This window comes from Myotis daubentonii, chromosome 21 (genome assembly GCF_963259705.1).
Source record: "Myotis daubentonii chromosome 21, mMyoDau2.1, whole genome shotgun sequence".
In the NCBI taxonomy this organism is placed as follows: domain Eukaryota; kingdom Metazoa; phylum Chordata; class Mammalia; order Chiroptera; family Vespertilionidae; genus Myotis; species Myotis daubentonii.
Window position 1 is genome coordinate 1,427,058 of NC_081860.1, and position 11,095 is coordinate 1,438,152.

The following is an 11,095-nucleotide window of genomic DNA, read 5'->3' on the forward strand; positions in this document are numbered from 1 at the left end:
GATTCAGGTTGCTAGCCACCCCCCGCCCCCCAAATGTCTCATTTTCCCCATCACCTCGGTGGCAGGCTCCTCCCCGGCCCAGGTCGGGGGGCGTGCAGGCGGCAACCCATCGATGTTCCTCTCTGTCTCCCCCCCTCCCTTCCACTCTCTCTAAAAATCAATGGGAAGCCGTAACCGGTGTGGCTCAGTGGATAGAGCGTCGGCCTGCGGACTGGAGGGTCCCAGGTTCGATTCCGGTCAAGGGCGTGTACCTTGGTTGCAGGCACATCCCTAGTGGGGGGTGTGCAGGAGGCAGCTGATGGATGTTTCTCTCTCATCAATGTTTCTCTCTATCCCTTTCCCTTCCTCTCTGTAAAAAATCAATAAAATATATTTTAAAAAATCAGTGGGAAAATATCCTCAGGGGAGGATGAAGAAATAAAACAAAATAAAGATAAAGTGGGAGTGCTGGCGGGTGGTCCTTTGGGAGGCTGAGGAGGCAGCCGTTCAGGCCTCTTCTCGCTCCGGTGGTGGCCAGCAGTCCTGGACGTCTGAGACTTGTAGACCCGGCGGGCAGAGCCGTTCAGCCCACAGCAGAGGCCGCCAGGAACGGATTCAAGCTGCAGGGGCACCCCGTGTCCGGGTCCCCGTGGGGACCCCGGGCAGGAGACCTCGGACCCTGGCTGCCTCCGGGCCCCCCACACACCCACCGGGTTTGCTCTGCTCCGCAGGTGGGCGGCAGGCGGTACCCCGGCCTGGAGGATGGCATCCAGGTGGTGGTGGTCGACGGCAGCCAAGGGCGCGTGCTGAGCCACGCCAGCTTCCGGAACGCTGTTCTGCAGGGCATCCCCTGGCAGCTCTTCAACCACGTGGCGGCCATCCCGGACAGGTGAGCGGGGCCCCTGTCCCCCAGGACCCCTCCCAGTGCAGCCGGGGCGAGCTCAGGTGGCCTGTACGCTCAGCCTGGCCGGGGAGCGCAGGGCTGGGCTGCTGGGCTGCCTGGGCCGGGACCGCCCGCCGGAGCCAGGCCTGTGAATGTAGGTCAGGCGCAGGCAGCCGGCTGCCCGGGTAGCAGCGGGAAGCCTGCCCTGGCCCGCGGCCCCGTCATCGCCATCCCCAATGACCTCATCCCTCCCACACCGTTAATACGATCCACATGCTTCTGAGCCTCTCCAGCCCAGATCTCGCTCCGAAACACCGGTCATTCCCCCCAAAGGCTATTCGAGGTCGCCCCCTACAGGTCTCCTGTGGAACAGCACTCTCAGCATTTATTTTTAACTATATTTTTACTAGAGGCCCAGTGCACGAAATTTGTGCACTGGGGGGTGGAGGCTGGGGTGGGGGGCGTCCCTCAGCCCGGCCAGTGCCCTCTCGCAGTCTGGGACCCCTCGCTCCTTACCGCCCGCCTGCTTGCTGCTTCCTACCGCTCGGCTCGCTGCCCCTTAGTGCTGCCACAGAGGCTCCCGCCACGGCCACTGCACTCACCGGCTTCTGGCTGAGCGGCGCTCCCCCTGTGGGAGCGCACTGACCACCAGGGGGCAGCTCCGACATTGAGCGTCTGCCCCCTGGTGGTCAGTTCATAGCGACCGGTCATTCCACCATTCGGTCGATTTGCATATTAGGGTTTTATTATATAGGATTGATTTCAGAGAGAGGAAGGGAGAGGGAAAGAGAGATAGAAACATCCATGATGAGAGAGAATCATGGATCGGCTGCCTCCTGCACACCCCCTGCTGGGGATGGAGCCTGCAACCTGGGCCTGTGCCCTGACCGCGAATCGAACCGTGACCCCCTGGTTCCTGGGTCGACACTCAACCACTGAGCCACGCCGGCCAGGCCTGGCTCTTTTTAAACCCCCGAACCAGCCAGTCTTCCTGGCCTCCATGTCTTGGTGACGTCATCACACCATCCAGAGTTGGAGGCGAGTCTGCATCGCATTCACTCCGTCTTTCCTTTGCTGCACTGCTGACCGTGTTCTGTCGGCTCTGCTGCTGCTCCTGGCAGCTCCGTGTGTGTGTGTGTGTGTGTGTGTGAGTGTGTGTGTGTGTGTGTGTGTGAGTGTGTGTGTGTGTGTGTGTGTGTCTCCCACCCCCCGCCCCAGCCTTCCTGCCACACCCCTCCCCTCCCACCCAGGGCCACCGCTGCCCCAGGCCCCAGCTGCTCACACCTGGAGCATCAAGGCTGGCTCCTGGGAGCTGCTCCGCCACCCCGAGGGCCACTCCGTGCCGACAGGTGCAGGGCACGGAGAAGCTCATGCCAGGCCGAGGGGCCCGCGTGTGCCCGCTGTCAGGGGCTGTGACACAGGAGAGCCCTGCCCGGTGTCTGGCTGCCATGAGCTAACCCAGCCCCCGGCGGAGGGCCTGGCCCTCCTGTGTCCCCCCAGCTCAGGGGCGGTAGCGCGTCCTCCGAATCGGAGGGATGGGGACACAGCCTTCCGGGCCCAGAGCCCAACGCCGAGGCCTAGGGTGTGTTTGCGATGCTGCCATTCGGCGTCCCCACCGCCAGCCCCTGGCTCTCCTCCCGGCCGCCTGCAGCCCCCGCCCTCGCCGTGGCTGCGCACGGCCCGTGGCATGTGAAGAGCCGGCCTCCGCTCCCCCTGGGACCGGGGGAGGGCCTGGCAGCGGCGCCAGGATCCCAGGCACATTTTCCAGTCTGGCCTGCGGTCTGTGGTTCCCGGGGCTCCTGTGAGAGGGGAACGGCGGCCCTCTGGGCTTCTGCCCGTTTCTATTCCCGGGAGCTGCTCACTTCCTCCGTCTGGGCAGCGCTGTCTGCCGCCGGGGGGCCGTTTGCACGGCGCTGGGGCCTGGACTCAGCCATGGCAGCCGGGGGGCGGCCCCTGCTCCAGGCCTCTGCCCCTCCTCAGCAGGGCCCCCACCGCCAGGTCCTCTCAGACACGTAGTAACCATATGCCTCGGTTTCCCCATTTGTGAAACAGGGTAGTCATGCGGCCTTACGTGACCAGGAAGGGAGGTGACAGGCAGGTGACAGGTGAATTCCCTGAGCAGGTGGTCGCACAGGTTCTCTCCATCACCATGTTTCTGCCAGCCCTGTCCGAACAGAGTGGAGAACATTGCAATGGCTCGGTGCTGCCCCCGGTGGCGCCCACTGGTACCGACCCCCCTACTCAGTGCTGCCCCCAGTGGTGCCAGCTGGTACTGGACCCGACTCAGTGCTGCCCCCAGTGGTGCTCGCTGGTACTGGACCCAACTCAGTGCTGCCCCCGGTGGCGCCCGCTGGTACCTGCCCTCTCCTCGTTGGGGGCAGATGTAAAAGCAGTGAGCAGAGCAGAGCCTTAGAGAGTCCTGGGTGCCAGCTGCAGCCAGATGTGAGGGAGGGTGTCCAGGACAGGGGTCCTCCCCAAGGCCGCTGGGCACTGCTACCTCGTCCCCACCTCGGACAGTCCCCCGGCCTCCCAGGGGCCTTTGCTCCGCGGTGCTCACTCGTGCTCTCATCGGCCCTCTCTCACTCAGCTCCATCGTCCTCGTGGCGTCCAAGGGGAGGTACGTCTCCAGAGGCCCGTGGACGCGCGTGCTGGAGAAGCTCGGGGCGGACAAGGGGCTCAAGTTGAAAGGTGAGGGGTTTGGACTGGGGTTTCTGAGTCCCGATGCCTGGGGCACAGGCGCGCCTGCCAGGGCTGAGCTCCTCCCCCCAAACCTGGCACAGCCTCTCATTCTAATTGGGGAATGATGCCTGGCCCTGACTCAGTGCTGCCCCTGGTGGTGCTCGCTGGTACTGGCCCCGACTCAATGCTGCCCCCCGTGATGCCTGCTGGTACTGGCCCTGACTCAGTGCTGCCCCCCGTGATGCCTGCTGGTACTGGCCCCGACTCAATGCTGCCCCCCGTGATCCCTGCTGGTACTGGCCCTGACTCAGTGCTGCCCCCCGTGATGCCTGCTGGTACTGGCCCTGACTCAGTGCTGCCCCCCGTGATGCCTGCTGGTACTGGCCCCGACTCAGTGCTGCCCCCCCGTGATGCCTGCTGGTACTGGCCCTGACTCAGTGCTGCCCCCAGTGGTGCTCACTGGTACTGGCCCCGACTCAATGCTACCCCCCGTGATGCCTGCTGGTACTGGCCCTGACTCAGTGCTGCCCCCCGTGATGCCTGCTGGTACTGGCCCTGGCTCAGTGCTGCCCCTGGTGGTGCTCGCTGGTACTGGCCCTGACTCAGTGCTGCCCCCCGTGATGCCTGCTGGTACTGGCCCTGACTCAGTGCTGCCCCCAGTGGTGCTCACTGGTACTGGCCCCGACTCAATGCTACCCCCCGTGATGCCTGCTGGTACTGGCCCTGACTCAGTGCTGCCCCCCGTGGTGCTCACTGGTACTGGCCCTGACTCAGTGCTGCCCCCCGTGATGCCTGCTGGTACTGGCCCCGACTCAGTGCTGCCCCCCGTGATGCCTGCTGGTACTGGCCCTGACTCAGTGCTGCCCCCAGTGGTGCTCGCTGGTACTGGCCCTGACTCAGTGCTGCCCCCAGTGGTGCTCGCTGGTACTGGCCCTGACTCAGTGCTGCCCCCCGTGATGCCTGCTGGTACTGGCCCTGACTCAGTGCTGCCCCCCGTGATGCCTGCTGGTACTGGCCCCGACTCAGTGCTGCCCCCCGTGATGCCTGCTGGTACTGGCCCTGACTCAGTGCTGCCCCCCGTGATGCCTGCTGGTACTGGCCCTGACTCAGTGCTGCCCCCCGTGATGCCTGCTGGTACTGGCCCTGACTCAGTGCTGCCCCCCGTGATGCCTGCTGGTACTGGCCCTGACTCAGTGCTGCCCCCCGTGATGCCTGCTGGTACTGGCCCTGACTCAGTGCTGCCCCTGGTGGTGCTCGCTGGTACTGGCCCTGACTCAATGCTACCCCCCGTGATGCCTGCTGGTACTGGCCCTGACTCAGTGCTGCCCCTGGTGGTGCTCGCTGGTACTGGCCCTGACTCAATGCTACCCCCCGTGATGCCTGCTGGTACTGGCCCTGACTCAGTGCTGCCCCCCGTGATGCCTGCTGGTACTGGCCCTGACTCAGTGCTGCCCCCCGTGGTGCTCACTGGTACTGGCCCTGACTCAGTGCTGCACCCGGTGGTGATCTCTGGTACTGGCCCTGACTCAGTGCTGTCCTGGTTGCAGGGCAAGTGCCACCTCTAGACACTTTCCTTAATTTTTTTATTTTTTATTTTTTTTGTTACTCCTCCCCCGAGGATATTTTCCCGTTGATTTAGGGAGAGTGGAAGAGAGAGGGAGAGACAGAGAGAAGCATCTATGTGAGAGAGACACATCGATGGGTTGCCTCCTGCAGGCGTCCTGACCAGGGGCCAGTCCAGGGAGGAGCCTGCCACCGAGGTACGTGCCCTTGACCGGTATTGAACGCGAGACCCTTCGGTCCGCAGGCCGGCACGCTATCAACTGAGCCACACCGGCCAGGGCCAGACACTTCCCTTTACGTGTGACCAGACCCTGAAGGAAGCTGTTGGCATTGCTCATCATCTACTCAGCAAATGGCTCTTTATTTCAACAAAAATATCAGCAGAAAGTGTCTCGGTCTGACCTCTCCCAGTTCTGGCCGCTCAGGTGGCTGGGACCCCCCACCGCCTCCTCAGCATGCCGGCCCGGGCCCCTTTGGACAGGCGCTGCGTCTGCAAAGCTCTCATTGGTTCCCCGGAGGTTATCTGGGGAGAGCCAGAGACCCAAGGTCACCCTGGTCAAGGTCACCCTGCCCTTCTGGGCTGCAGCCTGGCACAGCCGACGGGGGAGGGGCCGGTGGCAGAAGCGTCAGCGTCACAGTCGGCAAGGGCACGCTGTGCTCAGGGGGTCCCCGGGGGCCGAGGGGAGGCGGGAAACCGTGCAGATCACAGTGAGGACGCCACCATAGTTACGCGTCGTGCTCAGCCTGGCGCCTCGCTGCACGATTGTACGCTGACCCCACGTACTCCTTAAAGCAAGCATGTCACACTCGCAGGCTAACACGGGCCAGATAAACGAGGTTTGAGTGGATGTGGCCGCAAAAAAACAAAAGCTTCCATTTTCTTCTTTTTCTTAAAAATATATTTTTATTGATTTCAGAGAGGAAGGGAGAGGGAGGGAGAGAGATAGAACATCATCGATGAGAGAGAATCATGGATCGGCCGCCTCCTGCATGCCCCCTAGTGGGGATTGAGCCCGTGACCTAGGCATGTGCCCTTGACTGGAATCAAACCCGGGACCCTTCGGTCCACAGGCTGATGCTCTATCCACTGAGCCACACCGGCCAGGGCAAAAGCTTCCATTTTTATATAAATGTAGGTTTGTTTCGATAGAGACGTGCTGAATACAAAGAGCTGAAATGAATGAGTCATTGTTCACATAATAGAACATTTTAATAAAAATTAATATTTTTTCTTGAACATGAACTCACCAGACACTAACCGCACAAATGGATAAGCGTCACGCAGATAAACCCATTTCTCTCGTTCTCCGGAAGCGAGGTATTTCCTGTTGCCTCACCAAGCAGGTCAGTCCCAGACGAGGGACGTGGCCACCGGCTGCCGGAACCTTCGCTGCCGGTGTCAGTGGGGAGAGACGGTGCGCCCGCGCGAGAGGCGCGTGAGGGACGCGAATGCAGCACGATGACGGTCATCAGCCATTAGCGAACCCTGTAGCTCGTTACTCGTAATGATGTACAACAGGACATTGTAGAAATTAAGTGATGACATTTTTATTAGAACGTTCCTTACACACCGTTCGATTGGCCGGGCCGCAAAAGTATCCGTTGTGGGCCGCAAGTTTGACACGCTTGCCTTAAAACGATGAAACAGGTATGTTATTCCCATACTAGAGGCCTGGTGCACGAATTTGTGCACGTGATCAGGGCCGATTGGGGCCAGCCGGCTGGCGATAGGGACCGCGGGAGGTTGGCCAGCCGCCAGAGGTTGGCTGTGGGAGCGCACTGACCACCAGGGGTCAGCTCCTGCATTGAGCGTCTGCCCCCTGGTGGTCAGCGCACATCATAGCGACTGGCCGGTCATCTGGTCATGAAGGTCCCTTGGGCTTTTATATATATAGTAAAATGAAGACACTGGGAATGAGACAGCTGAGTCACTTGCTCCTAACAGCTGAGACCTGTGCCCGCGTACGCACAGCCGTCAGGCACTGACTGTCAGGAGCCGGGCACAGAGCGTGTCCCAGGGGCCACGGGAGGGGGTGCCCGGGCGGGGCGGGGCGGGGCCTGGCGGGAGCCGCTCCCTCCTGTGCTTCCTGCTCACGTGACTCGTCACTCCTTTTCAGACAAAATGGTCTTCGTTGGCTTCAAAGGCAGCTTCCGGCCCACCTGGGTGACCCTGGCCACCGAGGACCACCAGGCCAAAATCTTCCAGGTGGTGCCCATCCCCGTGGTGAGGAAGAAGAGGCTGTGAGGAGCGTGACGGCGGACTCTTGGCCACGGACCCGGGGCGGGGGGCGGGGGGCTGGCTCCCCAGTCCCCGCCCAGCGGCTGCCAGGAAAGGCCAAGCACCCGGCCAGGCCGAGACCCCGGTGCCTCCGCCCGCCCCACTCGTGTCGACTGCAGCCCCGGGCAGCCCGGCCGATGCGGACACCTCATCTTCCCTGCGGCTCTTGGGTGCTCTCTCCCATCCGTGCCTCTCGGGGGAGGGGGGGGGGCGTTGGGGACCACGCTCGGAGGCCTGGCTGGCTGGCAGCAGGGATGTGGGCTGGGCGCTGGGTCCCTCCCAGGCCCCCACGCTCCCAGCACACGCATTAGCGGGGAGATGTAGGCCAAGGAGCCCGGTCTTAGGGGAACCTGTATCCTGTAAGCAGCAGCCTTCACGGGGTTAGGAGTGGAGACGGGCCGGCTGCGCTTGAAGAGGTGAGGCTGCCTCTGGGGCCCACCTTTCAGGGGAATCCAGGTCCCAGGTTGAGATCGGACTGTGACTTTTAAAGTCAGAGATTCCAGGCGTCCGTGGCTCTCCGTGTTGCGCCTGGAACCAGGCGCGGGTGAGAAGAGCCGTGAGGCTGAGGGGGGTGCCTAGGGGAGGGGCAGGCCAGGCAGTCAGGGACACATGCCCCCAGAGGAACCAGAGTGTAAAATCGGGACCAAAGCCAGTTCCGAGGAGGGAAAGATCTTCCCTGCCCGGGTAAGCCGGGAAGACTTCCCGGAGGAGGCGGCAGGGGGCTCGCAGGGACGGGCAGCCTCCTTTGCTCCAACTACCAGCCGGCCCGCACGTGCGGGTGCACACAGCCGAGGTGACTCCACTGGTGCTACCCGTTCCACAGCCCAGCAGCCAACGCCAGGCCCGCGGGGCATCCTCTGCCAACCACCAGGGCTCCGGGCTGCTCTCGGGGGGCCCTGCGGATCCTGCTGTCCTCTCCCTCCCCCGGCCCACCCGGGAGCCGAGAGCTCCGTGCAGAGGGGAACGCCTGTGGTTACAGCTCGTGCGGCCCCAGGGCACTTGGTCTCGCCATGAACTGCCTGCCCCCTCCTTCCCAACCAGGACCTCTTCCCTCCGAGAGGGCCCAGCTGCACCCAGGAGGCCCCTAGCGGGTCGTGCCCGGGCTGCGCCCACTGCCAGAGGCGACAGCAGGGCTGCAGGCCCGTCCCAGGAAGGCCCTCCTCCGGGCAGGGCGTCAGTGACCTCATGTTCTTCTGTCTCTCGTTCTGTCAGTTTTTCCAACTCTTCGTGCAAGGGTCTCACACTGTGAACCACGTGGGTGGGATGCGGTCGCCCCGGGCGGCCGGGAATGGCCCGACTGCGGTCCGGTCCGGTCCGGAAAGAATCTATTTGAGGATCCTCAGCTGTACATACATCCGCGTCGAACCTGCCCGCACCCGCGAGCCAGGCTTCCGAGGAGAACTACACGCCACGACACGCGTGTCCTCTTCCTGTTGCCGAAACAGCTGGCCTCTTTCGGGAAGGCGCCGGATGGTGTGTTTTGTATGTAAACGTGTCTTGTGTGCGTCACCGGGGACAGAGATCTATTTTCTATTTATTTATTATCTGTGCACATGGAGAATCCCCGGTCAGAGGAATGAAGGGCTGTTTGTTGTACGTGTTGTCTGGGGGGGGCCTTCGCTGGCCTCAGAGCGGCGGCTCTGGGGGAGGGACCTCGCTGTACCACAGTAAACGCGCAGAGGTGCCACCTGTCTGTCTGTTCTTTCCCTTTAAACTGCGTCGCTCAGCCCTGGCCGGTGTGGCTCGGTGGATAGAGCGTCGGCCCGCGGACTGAAGGGTCCCGGGTTTGATCCCGGTCAGGGCACAGGCCCGGGTTGTGGGCACATCCCCAGTGGGGGGCGTGCAGGAGGCAGCCGGTCCCTGATTCTTTCATCGATGATGTTTCTATCTCCCACCCTCTCCCTTCCTCTCTGATTAAAAAATAAATAAACTGGGTCTTGCCCTGACCGGTGTGGCTCAGTGGATAGAGCATCGGCCTAGGGACTAAAGGGTCCCGGGTTCGATTCCGGTCAAGGGCATGGACCCTGGTTGCGGGCACATCCACAGTGGGGGGTGTGCAGGAGGCAGCTGATCGGTTTCTCTCTCATCAATGTTTCTAACTCTCTGTCCCTCTCGGTAAAAAAAATAAAATATATTTTTAAAAAAATAAACAAACTGGGTCTCATAGCTAAGAAAAATAAGGTTGGTCAATTGCCCTCCGGGTCTGCTTTCACTATCCTTTAAAAAAAAAAAATTATTGGTTTCAGAGAGGAAGGGAGAGGGGAGAGAGAGAAACATCAACAATGAGAGAGCATCACGGATCGGCGCCTCCTGCGCGCCCCCCACTGGGGATCGAGCCCGCCACCCGGCCGTGTGCTCCGACCGGAATCGAGCCCTGACCCCCGTTTCATAGGCTGATGCTCAACCAGAGCCACGCGGCCGGGGCTAACCCTTTCCATCTCACGGCACAGAAACGAGTTCCCAACCCGGAGGCACAGCACAAACCGTGCTTCCGGCCGCTCCGGGGAGAGGTCCGTGTGATCCCTCCCACCGGCCGCGGCGGCTGGGCTCAGACCGCGTGGCCTGGAGGGAGCCGCCCGCCTTCGCCGAGCCCAGCTGGCGGGGGGGGGGACAGCACAGCCCTGGGCCGGGGTCGCTATGACAACGAGGTAAACGAACCCAGGGCGCCCGCCAGCACCGGGCGATCAAAGGGGAACGCCAGGAAGCGGTGCCTGCGGAGCTCCACACACTGGGCGGCGGCTGGGCCCCGATCGGAAGGCAGCCCGGGAATCCCCAGGAATCGGGAAGCAGAGCGGGGGTGCGGGCGGAGGCAGGCGGGTCTCTGCCGCCCCCTCGTGGACACCCGGCTCCATTTCAAAGCGACACCCCGGCACGGGGAGCCAGGGCCAGGGGCTTAAGGGATCTCACCGGCCCCTCTGGGCCTGGGTGGCGCCACTCTGACGGCCTCTCTGGACTCACACCCGCTCTGGGTTCAAACCGCATGAGAAACAGCTAGAGGTGGCCCATGAACACGGCGGGTCAGCTCCCCGCCCTGCACGGGGGTGGCTGGCGGCCGGGGCGGCAGGGCAAACACCCGCCCAGAGCACAGGACTGAGGGCGAGACCAGAACCGGGGGAGGCAGACGCTGCGAGGCGCGCGCATACACACCCACACACACACACGTGTGCATACATACGCACACATGCACACACACCAGGGGAAACAGACGGTCCAAGGTGCACACACACACACATGTGCATACATACGCACACATGCACACACACCAGGGGAAACAGACGGTCCAAGGTGCACACACACACACACACACATGTGCATACATACGCACACATGCACACACACCAGGGGAAACAGACGGTCCAAGGTGCACACACACACACACACACACACATGTGCATACATACGCACACATGCACACACACCAGGGGAAACAGACGGTCCAAGGTGCACACACACAAGACACTGCAAGGCCCCCCCCCACACGTGTGCACACGCATGCACGCATACACCAGGGGAGACAGACTTCCAAGATCAACACACACACACACACACACACTGCAAGGCCAACACACACACACACACACACACACACACACACACACACGCACACACGGCGCTACAAGCTGGTAGATGCACGTGTTCTGGACGCGCTAACAGGAGCTCCTGTGGGGACGACAGGCGGCAGTGGCGAGGGAGAGACCTGGGACCACGGCACC

General features: G+C 62.3%; 1 protein-coding gene across 1 annotated transcript in view; it reads left to right on the forward strand.

Moving 5' to 3' along the window:
• CEMIP (cell migration inducing hyaluronidase 1) overlaps positions 1–8,978 on the forward strand; it is a 118,491-nt gene extending 109,513 nt beyond the window's left edge. The window contains exons 28-30 of the mRNA XM_059677963.1: positions 711–868; positions 3,450–3,550; positions 7,222–8,978. Coding sequence (XP_059533946.1) covers positions 711–868; positions 3,450–3,550; positions 7,222–7,349 — 387 coding nt within the window. The 3' untranslated portion in view covers positions 7,350–8,978. The remainder of the gene's footprint in view (positions 1–710; positions 869–3,449; positions 3,551–7,221) is intronic.
• Positions 8,979–11,095: the final 2,117 nt, after the last annotated feature.